The sequence below is a fragment of the Hippoglossus hippoglossus genome, chromosome 15 (genome assembly GCF_009819705.1).
Source record: "Hippoglossus hippoglossus isolate fHipHip1 chromosome 15, fHipHip1.pri, whole genome shotgun sequence".
NCBI lineage: Eukaryota > Metazoa > Chordata > Actinopteri > Pleuronectiformes > Pleuronectidae > Hippoglossus > Hippoglossus hippoglossus.
In genome coordinates, this window is record NC_047165.1 from 15,124,330 (window position 1) to 15,139,376 (window position 15,047).

Consider the following 15,047-nt stretch of genomic DNA (forward strand, 5'->3'; position numbering starts at 1 on the left):
AATCAACCTATCTATCTATCTATCTATCTATCTATCTATCTATCTATCTGTCTGTCTGTCTGTCTGTCTGTCAGGAAAATGGTACATTAAAGGTTCAGTGTGTAAGATTTAGGTGAAAGGGATCTATTGGCAGAAATTGAATATAAAATAATCCTGGTGATGTTTTCACTGGTGTGTTTCATCAATATTGTAGGAATTGTTGTTTTCTTTACCCTAGAATGGGACCTTTATATTTAAATACTTTATATTTACATCGGGAGTGGGTCCTCTCTACGGAGGCCGCCATGTTTTTTTTACAGTAGCCCAGACTGGACAAACTAAACACCTTTTGAGTTTTAATGACAACTGAAGGCTCCCATGTTTTACAGGGGAGGGTGAGGTGAGGGGTTTCAGCTGCAACATGCAACTTCACCACTAGATCTCAATAAACTTAAAGAAATGTGTGAAATACTTTAAGTGTGTCCGACTGGAAAATATAGATACAAAAGTAGGTGTTTATTTTTCAAATGAATCAGATTGAATAGTGTAAGACAGTCAAATCCCTAGTGCCTTTTTTGTACTTTCGTAATTGTATTATTTCCGACGACACTGGAAGGCAGCACCACGATGACGCCGCCCCCCTGCGCTGATCTGCGGTCAGTGTGTGACGTCGCTCCGCAGAGTTAACTCAACGTGAGGGCGCGGACCCACCGATCCCGGGTCAGCTCTGACAGAAACGCGCCGTACAGGAAGTCCGAGTCGCTGTCGCTAGCTGCTGCGGTCTGAACTCGTAGATGAGCGGACGAACTGCGAGTAAAGTCACAGAACCTCGACCTGAGCCCGGTGTTTTCTGAGCTGTTTCCCTCCAGCGATGGACAAGCTTCGTCGTGTGCTGAGCGGCCGAGAGGCGAATGAGGAGCTGGGTCTCACCGCTCAGGTAGCGTCTGGATGACTGCCTGCAATGCTAATGCTAACGTCGTGCCAATGGAGACAACTTCATAAAAACTATTTCTATGTTTTGTGTCTTTAACCAGTGTTATGCTCATAGTCACTCTGTTTATCTGCCATTGTTGTTGTTTCACTTTCTTTAGTTTGTATCGGTCAGTACAGAAGTCAGTTAACCACAGTTTGACAGTTAGCTAAACAGTGCTATTTACGTGTTGGTTTGAAGCTAGCTGTCACATTCTCCTGTACGTGCTTAATGAAATGTTTTTTTGCTTGTTTATTTGTAATTTCTTTACACGCGTTCACGGTGAGAAGGAGACGAGGTAAGGTGGAGACTTGGACCTTGTTGTGTTTTTTTGTGTGACGCGGTGCTAGTTGTTAAAGTGAAAGTCTCTCGTGTTTACGTGGTTCTGTGCAGATGCTCCGTTGCAGTTTGATTCTATAGCTTCGGAGCGCTGAGTCATCATGTATAACTATCATCAGTCCTCTGTGTGTGTGTGTGTGTGTGTGTGTGTGTGTGTGTGTGTGTGTGTGTGTGTGTATCCCTCCCGAGTTCCCACTGCAGCTGGGTGTTATCAGCCTGGCTCCAGCTGACATGGTGTAAATCATGAGAAGGAAGCTCGCTGGTATTTGTGCAGGTCTTGTGACATCCTCTCATTGTTCTCACCAGGTCCTCGATGCCTCCACTCTCAGCTACAGCACCAGGGTGAAATGGTTTGTCATCTGCTTTGCTGGAGGCATCCTGTGCTCCATACTCGTGAGTGTCTCTGCCCTTTTTAAAACTTTGAGCAAAAAAAGCAGCTGTTTTGTTTTATGATACAATTCTTCTCCCTCCATGATAATGTTTCTGATACCTGGTTTTTGCATATCGGCCGATAGGGAAAACCGATACAATACCATTGCATTCAAATGTATAGGTTTTACCTGTATGGAAGTACAAATTGCTATCATTAGCTGCGTTCAGACATTCACTGAACTCCGGGTAATCTCCTGAAATTCTCTAGAGGGGTAGTGTGTGAGAACGCAAATGTCCGAGTGAGAGGCTCTGGACATAATCCAGAGTTTCTCCATCCAGCCGCCTCCGGAGAATGTCTGAATTAGCCTTTAATTAGCTATAACAATGCAGCCACTTCCATTAAGACAGATTCCTCTTTTATCGCATTACTTGCATATTAAGGTGATTGACACATCACTTGTGCAACATTGACACTTAAGGGCGGCTTAAAGTCACTGAAAGGTTCAGTTTGTTGTCTTACAGTTGAGAAGACAGGAAGTCGCTTGCTTATAACACCGAAGCCACCACATAGTTGTAATTCACACTGACAAACCCCCAACACAAGCTCTCTGTGGAGGCCTGCTGGTGAAAGTCACAGTCAGGAGATCTCTGTCAACTAAACAACTCATAATCTAAAAAAACTCATGATGTCTCTTCGCTTCACGCGTTTTCAAACGTGACTCAGAGTGTGCCAGCACTCTCTCCTCTCTGAGAGTTATTCATTTAGTTGACATTTTTGTGGATTTTAATATAATCAAGCCATTGATTCTTAAACATAGCCCTGTGGTGTTTTAGCACTAGGGTGAGACCATTATATGTAGTTTTTTTCAGTCACACCATAGAACAGCTAAAGGTTTGAGTTTTTTACAGCAAAAAATGAAGAAATATGTAACCCTTTAATTTTCATTAAGATTCATTTAAGGTTTCATTTGTCAGTTACCTCTCAGTGAATGTGTGGTGACATTTTTATGTGTAGCTGACAGATTCTTTTGTTTTAACAGGGCTCAGCATTGTTGTTCCTTCCCAATGGAATCAAGCTCTTTGCTGTGTTCTACACAATAGGGAATTTAGCAGCTCTTGCCAGGTAAGACAATCTGATGTTTGGCTGGTCTGAGTTCTAACTTGATGCTATTTATTTCTCACCATTGTGAAGCACTGCCAGAAACACTACAAACAATTGGATTAAAAAAAAGATTAAAACACAATGTCACACCTTATTACAGTCATCCTTGGCAGGGCTACACATTTCTCCAAGTTTAACTTGTAAGCTGTTTGTAAAGAAGAAACATCAAGTAGTCATTCCTGTTATTTACTTTCTCAGCACCTTTTGTCCAGGGAGCTTGTTTCGGGAACCATGAGTTTTTCATTCTGATTTGTTGATTATTTTCATTTTATATATTTATGATAAACATTTGCGTCCACCAGCTCAGTTTAGGATAAAATCATAATCTCAATGATTGAACAAATCAGTATCACGTATTTTTATAGCTTCAATTGAAATGGATAAACTGCCTTTGTGATCACATTTACTTAGTAAACCCAAACATAAAGACTGCTTTGTAAAAAGGTCACATAAAAAAGTGTGTTAACCCATCTAATGGTAAAACTGGCCTAGCTAACAGACTGTTGAAGTCATAGAAAATACTCATACACTGCACTTAGACTAGAAGATGGTGTAAGTGCAGCTGCCTCTTTATCTAATAGAAAGCAGAGACTGTTAATCCCTACATGAATCACAGAAACTAGTTAGACAGGTTTATCTCTGAACAGGGATTGCACTATTTTGATACAAAAGGGGCAGATATTCCAATCGCATATGGAGATTACTGCACATTGTGATGCGGATTATTATTATGAGATTAATTCTGCTTAATTATATGTGGCGTGAAAGTGATTGGGATAAAGAGACGATGGTCAGAGGGGGCAGAGCTGTCTCTGTCTCTTAACTGTTTTGTTTCGCCAACAATCTCTGAGAAGATCGTTCACTAATATAAGTATTCTGTGCAAGTATATGACCTAAATAATGTCACCTCTCTCATAGAAGCCCGCAAGGTACATTTCCTCCCAGTCACAGGGAGTCATTACAGTGCCCTTTCAAAGGTGGCTTCTAATCATTATTTTTACATTATTTTAATTAACACAAAACCAAACGTGATAATAATAAGGTTTTGATTCTAAAATCTGTCTAAAAGTTTTCTTTTTGTAAACCGACATATATATATACAGCCAGGCTCTATAAGATCAGACTGTCTGCTACACTGACATTTAAACACTTTCTTATCTCTATAGCTGATGTTTTTCTAATTTTAATACAATGGTTAATTAAGATTAGACTTTTTTTCCTCACTAGATATCATCACCCGATTGGATTTTAAAACATCATCAATGATTTATTCTAGATAATCCAAGGTGTGAACCTAATCATGATGACTTTCTTGGACACGGTTAAGAGACAGTGAACCGCTGAAGAGTCTGCTTTCAGGGTGGTCTCTGTTTTCACATATCATGTGTCCAGATGGTTTGGATGCATCAAGAAACAGGGTCATCTTCTGCTCTCATAGCCCAGGTCACTGATCTAAAGCAAACTAGCGATATATTTTAGTATAAGTAGTTTAAACAAGGTTTCATATGTATGTGACTTTGTAAGTATAGCGACTATTTGTTCATCATTTTACCCAGAAGTGGAAGGTCTTGTCAAAAAATAGAAATGACTGATTTATAGGTTGTCCGATAATATATGCTAATATGAGCTTTTCATACACATATTTTATACTATATTTACGTTTATTTTACAGGATAAACAATGCAGAAATTATGTGCAATTACTTTTACATTTTACAGAAAAATATTTTTATATTTTAATTTTCAAGTGGTATGTATTTGGTTCTATTATTGTTTGTTAGTTTTTTTCATAGTTATTTCTAATAAAGTTTTGGTTGAACTATAAAATATCAATTATAGTTTATTGTCAAAAGGGTTTGATAAAGTAATCTTAGCATGTATTGCATTTGGCATTACAATATCATCTTTTATATATTGATTTTTCTACTCCCTAATATCGGTATCGGGATCAGTCCTCAAAAGTCCATATTAGTTGGGCTCTAGTTGTCATGGCAAAATAACATTAAAATTTATCTCCGACATGTATCGTTTTCTGTTGATAATATGACACCATTGCAGTTGCAATGTACGTATTTGACCAATGGGGACCCCAGACAACCATATATAGATGACTGATTTCCTTCCCTCTAATGGCAGCAGCAGCTATGTGTGTGAGTGTACTGTATGTGTCATTAGTGTCTCTGTCGCACTCAGTTGAAAAAAAGCAGCCACCCCTCTCAGTGGACCAGTAGAAAGAGCTTGCGTCAACGTACACTACTCTTGTTTCTCATCTAACAGATGTGACTCTCCGCAGGCTCCCTCTTCCCACACAGCGTCGCTCAGCCTCAGAGCTGCGTGCCTCGTCAGCGGGGAAAGCCTTTGTCTTGTTACAGTAACTTGACGTCATACATGCATCATGTAGGAGGCTTTAAATGTGTCATTGTGGTGTCTGCCATGAAATATTTACCCCATCCTAATAAGTGCAACATGTAGTGTAAAAGCCATTATGCATGCCAGACAACTCTGTCGCTCAGAAGAGATTTGATTGTGTTTGTGTCAGTGTGTGAACACATACTGTAAATTAATCTTCTGAAATCCACCTCGATGATGAGGTTCGTTTTTGACCCCTGATACTGAGTTTTGTGAACGTTGATTGTTATAGCTGACAAGGGCGATGACGTTTGTTATAATCTATCAAAACTTTGTATACATGACAAAAAGTGGCCTAGCTTAAATACATGCAGACAATGAATTCCATAGAACTAGAAGCTTATTATCTACTTTGACAGTCATAACTGAAAGTATAAATCTAGGAATATACAGCAATTACTTCCCTTTAAATAGCTGTTAAACTTAATTAAAATAGCTGATTAAAATAAGACTTTTTTAGTAGTGCCAACCTTGAAGCTGAAATCTTGCACATGGTACATGTTGCCATTTTGTGTGAATGCTGACAAGTTAGCTCTTACTAACCCTACACTACTGGAAATCACTTCTCAGCCGCTCTAAAAAAAAAGTACTTGGCTTTGGCAGTACTGCTTCTTTTAAGAAGTGATTTCCAGGAAAAGAAAATTGCAGTATTGTGTGGTTGAAACATATATTACTTTAAGGACGTCGTATTGAAGCGGTACATAGGTTTGTGTTATCACCGATGCCTAACCCGGCATTTTCGGCGCTATCAGGGAAGGTTTCTAATGCTAGTATCGACATTGCAACATCTCACTCGCCTGCTTGTTTTTTGTTCTTCCAAAGCACCTGCTTCCTGATGGGACCACTGAATCAGCTGAAGCGCATGTTTGAACCAACACGACTGATAGCCACCATTGTTATGCTGGTAAATACTTTGTGTTTTACTGTCACTTTGAACTCTTATTATACATCAATGGATATTTATACATCTTTCAGTTTATATTGGAAAGTATCTGTGTTACAAACAGGTGACATTTTATTTACACAGAATTTGCCTTCACCTTCCCTTTTTAAAGGTCTGACTTTGTATTAAAAGGCCAGTTTCAATTAAGGGTCTGCTACTCTTTACCTTGAGGTTTTAAAGGACTGATCTCGGCACTTAGTAGTTTTCTGTCAACACATTGGCTTAGAATCGTACAATTACTGCCAAACTTGTAGGAAATCAGATGTGAGATTGTAGACAACCTAAAACTCTACTGTAATGTTTCCTTTCTTCTTCCACCAGCTCTGCCTTGTCTTAACACTTTGTGCAGTGTTTTGGGTAAGATGATAATACATTGCTTGTTACTGTACATTTGTCATTGTTTTAATGCAGTGTGTTAAACTACCAGAATAACCGCTGTGTTTTATTTTACAGTGGCATAAACGGGGGCTGGCTATTATCTTCTGTATTATGCAGTTCTTGGCAATGACGTGGTAAGTGTTTCCCGAGTCTCTGAGCTCTCTCTCTGCTGTACTGTACTTCAGCTGGTGATTAAGTGACTCATCACTCACACCTACTCGAATGCAGTAGTCTTTCCGTGATGGAGAACTTTGCTCCAGCTGCTTTGGCTCCTATTTATTGTTTGTGAGTTGAGATAATCACGCTGCTGATGCTTTAATCTGACTTACTCCTGTTGGCACGGCGCTGCTAAACTATACATGGTTCTACTTATACAGTCATTGTCACACTGCACTTCCAACCACACTTAACCTGACATTCCCCTCTGTTTCAGGGGAAATTAGTGTTTTTAACTCGGACTATACAGAGTAAATGTAATACCATATACGTTTAATATGTTGATAATAAGAATCTCCTATTATAAAATATGATTTAAAAAAAAAAAAAAACATTTCCCCAGTTTCTCTGAGCAGTCACTGATATGTTCTTAAGATAAGTTTGATTGTGTGGTGTTGTGATAAGATTGGTAGGTACTGTAGGTCACGCTAGTAGCCAGAGTAGGTCATTATATTTTTAGACTTTAGATTTATTGCTAGCATCAATGTCGACCTACTTGTTCGGTGTCACATCTGTTGCCCTGGCAGGTAGAGATAGACGGGTATTCATCCTGTGCCGTAAATGCAGCTCTCTCTGTGGTAATAACCACCTCTAAAATCAAAAAGAAATGGTCCAGTGAGAATATGTATATTCAAATACAAACCTGAACTTGTATTATTATATAATTGTATAGAAGAGTGTTAAGTAAGTGCTTAAATTCTACCTAGATTAGACCAGAGCGCTTGTCACCTGTTTATTCAATTTATATTGACATTGAACGTATCGCACGAAACTTGACACTGCACTTCTCATGGTCCTTAACAATACATGGTCCAATTGTGAAGCTGATAGGACAAATAGTTCTCAAGATATGCGTTCCACTTACAGACAGACAGAGTTCTATAGTAGATAGATTAGATTGCAAGCTATATCTGTAGGGTATTGGTTTGGCAGTGGGACAAGACAACACATGACTTTTATCTCTGACTGTCCATTGTCTGACATTTCTTTTTAAAAAAAAACAATTTATTGAAAATTAAAAATCTGAATTATTGGGTATTTTCCAGTATGTCCACACTACTTTTAAACTGTTTTAAATGAGTCTTTTTGACCCACTGACTGAGACTAAAGCACGTAAAATAAAGGGGTCAGTGGGGTTAAGATGCAGCCCAGCAGTGAATAATGAGACCTGTGAGTGATGGGGCTTGTGCATGTCGGCACTTGTATGTTCATGAATTTGAGCATATTTGAACACCAGTAACAAAAGAGTTTCAGTGTGTGAATGTGCCTGGAAACACAAACAGTAGAGACTCCAAGGAAGGGACAGTTTCAGTGCATCAGTGACAACGCTGCTTTTGCACCTACATGTTGTACAGTCACTTCCGCCCAGTCTGCGTTCTCAGAGGCATCGTCATGGCAACCACAAGTCACACATCCCAGACTCATTCATAACAGACCGGGGGCATAGTGTGTTCCCACGTCTGTGTGAAGGTTGTTCTGTTATAAGCCACCGACCAACATTCAAACCTTTTTTATACAGCCTGTGTAAAGCATACAAAAACGTAATGAAATAAATAGATTCTTTTATCTCCCTTTTATCTGCCTTTATTACTGTTAAGAAGATGCAACATTTTGCCGCCTTTACTTGTATACGCTGACCAGAACAAGCCAGTTTTGTGTTGAATTCTGTTTCCCCAATTGTGTTGTTGCATCCCCCTTAGTGGTTAGGATAAGGTTAAAGGAAACACCGGTCAATGGTTAAACAGACTTTGTCACAACACAAGCATGATATCTAAAATCACACAGCAGTATGTAGGCTTGTTTGGTTCAGTGTTAACAAGTAAAGGTGACATAACAAGGGCTCTTCTGAATGACTATGTAGCAGGATCTCTGTATAAAAGAGGCTAGAGGGGTGGTCAAAGTCCAGTCCTCAGGTTTAATTCTGTCAAGTGACCCTATGACACTGAGGCTCGACTGGCTGATGCTGACTCTGTGTAGAGCACGGCAGACAGTAGGACATTTAATACTAAAAACATTGCTATTAATTTTTCTTGTTTATGTTACTTATGTTGTCTAGACATTCAGAACATGAACTTAAAGTGTTAACTGTACTTAATTGATTTGGCTCTGATGGAACAGATGAAGGTCCCTGTTGACCGGTGTTCGATTAAGATGTCATGCTCAGACTTGGACTGTAGTTAATAATTCAACTGCTGTACCAACATTCCTCACATATTTCAAATACATCAGGTGTCTGATCATGGGCTTTTTTTAAAGCTAAACTTAAGTTGCGATCACACTACAGATTATCGTATGTATTAGACATGGTGTCTGTCTACAGTCATTAGTGCAAAGATTACAGAGTATCCACTTCATTCACCCTTATGTTTGGTTAATCTCTTCACTGAGCAACATCAAAGGCCCTTCAGTCCAATGATTTACTGCCTGGTGGAGCATTAAACACATTTTACACTTTGGTGTGTTGCTCATGAAATAGCAAAGTCCTCAATCTATGTTGGGGCCTTCTTTCTATGTGGAGTGTTTTTTCTCCCGCTTTTAATCTTAATCTCTCAGACGTCACATCATTACAAACCCATAATGCAGACAAGCATTATAATACCAGACTAAAACTCATTTCAAGTAAACATCCTAGGATTTCTGATGATACCAGATATTTCATGTTGAATTACATAAAAAATGTATCCATAGTGATGGACTATCTATGTAACAGTGCAGCCCAATAATGGTGTCTTGTAAATATTTAATTGAAGTGGCTAGACCGAATGAAATATACATTTCAACTTAGAAACCAAATTAAGCAAATCTAAGGGCCACATACATTACATATTAGTGTATTTTAACAATTTTTCAGTCTGTGTTTAACCTGCTCAGCTTCATAATACAGAATAATAATACTGTAAATTGTCTATAACATTAACATCCATGTTTTGTATTTTCTCTTTCAGGTATAGCATCTCTTACATTCCATTTGCCAGGTAAGATGAGATGATTTATGTTTTGTCTGCATTTACCTCAGATAATGCACATGTCCTTTATCTCATGTTCATTTGTATTATGTTGGTTTCTGATTTAAAGGGACATTGTGTAAGAATTTGCCAACTATCAAATCCATACTCTAAACAAATAGGAGGCAGCATATAAGCAGAATATTTTAGTGTTCCTCTGTTTAATAAGAAACAAGATAATACACTCTTTGGTCCCTTTCCCCCCGTGCCACGGTCGGAATGGCCATCGGACCTACCAGAACAAATATTGGTGGGCTACTGCAGTGGGCGAGTGGACCATTACAAAAAATATTATACGTTTTTACCAGCCCTCTCTGTTTACACTGGATTCAGGGTGAGCCTGAGAGTCTGCCGTGTGCGTGTTCCGGGAATGGGCCCACGAACCACTCAAAACTCTTATCCTCACGTTGAGCTAATATCAGCTATCAGCTATTAGCTTGATTAAATCTAACCTCAGCGTGGGGCAGTTGTTGACATGTGGGTAAACCTGCATGGATTGGGGAATATTAGGTTTCAATCTGATAATGTATATGACCTATCAGATTAGCATGCTAACTTCAGTTGTCATCTCTGCAGCACGATACATAGACGTCCTTGGCAAAACGTCAAATTTGTTATTTCTTCCCTTTCTGTTTATAATCTTAGTTGTGTATTCCAATGTTTTAAACCTCACGACTTAGTTACACAGTCTCTGTGTTGGCCTTTCGCTGAAGCCACGTCCAAGAATATAATAAAATCTTAAATAATTTATCGTCCATTTATATCTTGGTCATGTGCTGTCTACAAATGCCACTGTGTCGCCTCATGCAGAAAACACGAGGGAAAACCATGGGCGACACTTCAATGAAAACATGTTTTTATTTACCTCCCAACACTGTAGCCTCCACCATATGGCTGTAATCCCCCCCTATGACTAGTGCAGGCTCTGCGTCAAACAAATGGCAGCTTGTTGTTTCTCACTCCTCTGTGCTGAACCCCAGTGATGTTATTTGCTTTATCCATAATATCTAAAGGAAATCTTTTCTTGTGGAATAATGCTCTTTCAGCCAGATTTACCAAAAGTACCCCCCCCATGTAGCTTTTACATTAGTTGTTGAAAGGCTTATGTTAAGCTCCATTGGCACTATACAAACATTTTGATTAGATCTAAAGTAAAATAGGTTGTGGTGCCAAAAAATACCAGAATAAAAATCAGTGTTTAAGGTTACTTGCTGTGTTTTTACTGTAGACCATACACAGTGTAGAACCCGATAGCCTTGCAAACATGCAGGTATTGGTTTTGTAATTTCTTGAGTGTACCACGGTACAGAATTTGAAATGAAAGACTATAATTGAACTCTGTACAGTGCTTACCTCCGCCAAGGGCCAACAGTCCTCATATGAGGCCACATTTAAATTCACTAGATCTCATGAACATCAGTGCCCTCAAACTGCTTGATTTCTTTTATTAATGTTCAAAAAGAAAGTGAAAAAAAACCCCTCCCGTATCTGCACCAAAATGTTAGGGTTTCTTGCCTAACCCATATTCCTTCCGTGAAGAGGTTAACTAAAATTTTGTAGTTTGTTTTTTGCGTAATCTTGCTAACTAACTAACAGACAGACAAACATACAAACACGTATGAAAACATAACCTCCTTGGTGGAGGTAAAAAATACCCTCCTATACTCAGGTATTCCCTTCTCCAATTGTCCCATATGGACTACCACCTCAGTGTTTTCCTCAAACCAAGCATGAGGTGTGATGTTGTTTTGTCAGTCCAGCTGTAAGCTGGGTTATGACTCATTTAGTGAGAGGTCCCGAGCCCCCGTGCAGCCCCCACAAAGTGCCTTGTGTATTTGGGCAACCCTATAATCCATTCTGACAGCTGAGAGACGTACTATAACAACCCCTAGCTCCCCCTCCCCCAACACAAACGCTAACGACAACACAAAGCCGAGACAAAGACTTTTTCGCCGTTCACTCTTCAAAAACCAAATTCCTATGCAGAAATGTAAATTTCTGGGGCTCACTATTGAAATCACAGTTATTTGTTTGTTGGTCCTTTTGTTATTATATTTCTTACATTTATTTTCAACATATTATCCCCATCTCTTCTTAAGCTTCTTACTTTAATCCATTTTTCATTTAATTTGGATTTCATCATTTAGCTCTCTTTTGTTTGTCATGTTGGGACAGAGCAGCTGCATATTTAGAGCTGAGGCCTTTATTTCTCTGGGTGGCACATAAAAAAGCATTAGATACTTTCATCCCTAGCTGTCATCAGAGAAACTGTGATACCTGGCTGGTCACAACACCACATGGCCAATGGACTTGATCCTTTAATGTATTTTATCTAGTTGCCTATTTATAACCTCTCATGCCCATGCCAGACCTGAGCTACTAAAACCTGCTGCATGTGCACTTCCCACACTCCTTTCAAGCCGGTGTTTCTCTGATATCTAATCTGAAGTGGGGGAAAAGACTCAGAGACTGATCGTTTGTTCATGCTGCTTTTTTGGTGGGGGAAGCAAAAATATCATCAAACCTCCAGTGATTATATAAAAGAACAAAAAATCCTGCGTGCTGTATTGAAGGACAATGTGAGGACTCTTGTGCTGAGTGATTTAAACGTTGGAGTGACTAAACTAGAGCGTCTGAAGGAGCCAGTCTCCTGTCCGTCCACCGACCTCCCCTCCTCCGCCATCTCAGGCTGCACCCCTCCACCACCACTTCTCCTTTTAACCTTGACGGGCTTCACACCTCCTCCACAGAAATTTGACTGTGGCTGCAGGCGAAGTCTGCATAGCAACACACTGATGGCAAGAGCACACGGTGTGAAGGGAAACAAGAGAGCCGGCATCGGTCCGCGGTTGCCATGACGATTGCTCCTATTGCATCATCCCTCAGCACAGACTACCTGGAGAGGGAGAGCCCCCCATCACTCGGAACATGTGGTGCTTCCCCCGCCAAAACACTCACTTATTCATGACGAGCCCCACCCAAATCATCGTAACAAAAGGGGGAATGTGGCTTTTTTGTCTCTTTTAATTTTACATGGATGACCACATTTAGCCTCCACTGGATATAGTTTTTCCTGGATAATTTTAGATTAATACTCAACCTCCTCTACCTTCCTTTTTCTTATATTTCCTGATTTCATTGTTGATAATGCTGGTTGTTATTTCTACTAGACATTTTCTCCACTTTTTCTTTTTCCAACAGGGATGCTGTGATGAAATGCTTCACAACCTGTCTGGGTTCATGATTTCCTTCTGAAGACTGGTCCTAATATGCAAACTGCAAGAACAGTGGCTCCATGTAATCCTGTAAAATCCATCTTGTTTATACACTTTATCTCCAAATTTTTACTGTGGCTGTTTCATACTGTGAATTTTTGCTTTGTTTTAGGTCTATCAACCATATATAACAATTATTAGATGATTATCAGTCTTCTGCCTTTGATGTGAGAGAAATGAGTGCCTTTAATGCTTAATATATTTAAAGATATTCCTATATTTTCTGAGGATTTTATACCATTTAAATGCAGGGAAATGATTTAGATTTTGCGATACATTGTAATCTACAACGCAAGTGCCTTAACATTGTGTGTACACAGATCTGTTGACATATTGACCAAACCATACTTATTTGCATCTTTTACAGTGTGAACCTCTGTTTCATTTTGGATTTTTAAAGGGTGTAATAACTCACACACAAGCATCATTAAAGCTCATTGTCTTTCTGTTTCCTCTGAGACACTGATGTATAAATAGGCTCTCACGTGTCATTCCTTGTTTATATATGATCATTTTCCCTGAGGCTCTGCTCCACTGATGATGCACTGGACTGTATGATATCTACTGCTCATTTAATGGGGTTTTTTTCAGCTAAAGAGATTAAAAAAATGCAGCTCCTGTCTAATCTGTTAGTCTTCAATATGCATTTTAACACACCTGCCCCCCATCCCCACCCCCCACCCAGCAAATTACATTAAAATAGCTCCTCATTTTTAAATTTGATTTCCTGCCAGATGCAGCGCTGACCCAGTTAATTACGCTTTTCTGAGCATTGTGATCTTGACATGACCTAATAACCCAGTATAGCTTGTATCGGGTCCCCCACATTACTCCGGCACTATGGCGTATAGCCTTTGAGGATGCGGTTGTCATGACAACCTCTCCTACGGAAGATTCATAACCTTTGTCTACCCCCCCGTCTGTGGTGCAGATGTTCACATTATCCTGATGAGAAGGAATGCTTCGTTTTATGTCTTGGACTGGCACTCGGTCGAAAATATAAAGCCACATTTTTGGTTTTCACTGGGGGGAAAAATTAAAACCATTTTTTACATCAGTCTCTGCATAATAAAACTCTAATGCATCCTGTCAAACCGGTGCATCAGCTGCAGAATTTGCCCTGAAACATGCCTCATGGGTTTCTTTGTACTCCATGTGACTAAACAACTGCATTTTTCTTCCTGTTGTGCAGCCCCCACACAGCTTCTTTAGACGCTTGTATAATGTGGTGGGGGATTAACACGGACAAAATCTCCCTTCGGTACTACTCGTTAAACTAACTTGGCAGAGACCCGGCAAATCCCTCTCGTAGTAATCTTAGGGATAAAATAATTCAGTTGAATGGAGGGACTGCTGTTGTTTTTGTGATCTGTTTTCTTAACCCACCATTTTTGGATTACGCCAAAGTTTTGAGGATGAAGGGGACGTCTGGCCTGACCTTGGCAATCTGTCAGTGTTCCAACTGTTGCCTCTTCATTACATGTAATCCATTCTTATTTCGGAGAGACATAACAACCGCTGGAATGAAACAAATCTGTGTATCCGGTTCCCCCTCATAATCCAGCTCATTTTACAAAGTTGATCAGAAAGCCTGTCTGTTGGTCAAAATGTCCATGTCATTTTATTCGCACATATTAATAATGCAAGTTGTAGGTTGCCCTAAAGTGTAGAATAAACAGGAATATATTTCTGATTAAGTTATCTGTTTTGCAGAGTAATATTCCATTGTAAATTGCTTATTTGAAAGTAAAAACAGGCACAGGCCTCTTACGATTAGTTGTAATATCGTAAGTTTCATCAGACATGAAATTACAATTAGATCTCATTGATATGTCAATAGAAATCAAGTCAGTTACACAAAGCGTAAAATATGAGCATCCTCTGGCAATATCAAATAAACCGTCCGAAAACTATACATTTGCAAGGAAGTATTGATTTTGTCTTCTACCCTACTCTGAGGGAAACAAAATCACACTGAATCAATGGTGGAACTGTCTGGG

The 15,047-nt window shown here is 39.4% G+C and overlaps 1 protein-coding gene across 3 annotated transcripts; it reads left to right on the plus strand.

Annotated features, from left to right (window-relative positions):
- Positions 1 to 663: 663 nt before the first annotated feature.
- Positions 664 to 13,672, plus strand: sft2d1 (SFT2 domain containing 1). Of its 3 annotated transcripts, none has more exons than XM_034608931.1 (8): positions 671 to 916; positions 1,595 to 1,681; positions 2,701 to 2,783; positions 6,053 to 6,134; positions 6,495 to 6,530; positions 6,627 to 6,685; positions 9,713 to 9,770; positions 9,909 to 10,053. In XM_034608931.1, the coding sequence occupies exons 1-7, from the start codon at positions 851 to 853 to the stop codon at positions 9,744 to 9,746; spliced, it is 447 nt and encodes a 148-aa protein (XP_034464822.1). In that variant the 5' UTR covers positions 671 to 850; the 3' UTR covers positions 9,747 to 9,770; positions 9,909 to 10,053. The 3 variants fall into 3 exon arrangements, with proteins under 3 accessions (XP_034464821.1, XP_034464822.1, XP_034464820.1); XM_034608929.1 differs by lacking the exon at positions 9,909 to 10,053 and adding an exon at positions 12,974 to 13,672 and having other exon boundaries at positions 712 to 916; positions 9,713 to 9,742; XM_034608930.1 differs by lacking the exons at positions 6,495 to 6,530; positions 6,627 to 6,685; positions 9,713 to 9,770; positions 9,909 to 10,053 and adding an exon at positions 6,400 to 6,464 and having other exon boundaries at positions 664 to 916; positions 6,053 to 6,237.
- Positions 13,673 to 15,047: the final 1,375 nt, after the last annotated feature.

What these genes read in the sequence shown, in the direction of transcription:
- sft2d1 (XM_034608929.1), top strand. Translation starts at nt 851, where the DNA reads ATGGACAAGCTTCGTCGTGTGCTGAGCGGCCGAGAGGCGAATGAGGAG. An exon ending in GCATCCTGTGCTCCATACTC is followed by an intron (nt 1,682 to 2,700) that starts GTGAGTGTCTCT and finishes TTGTTTTAACAG; the next exon opens with GGCTCAGCATTGTTGTTCCT. An exon ending in AATTTAGCAGCTCTTGCCAG is followed by an intron (nt 2,784 to 6,052) that starts GTAAGACAATCT and finishes GTTCTTCCAAAG; the next exon opens with CACCTGCTTCCTGATGGGAC.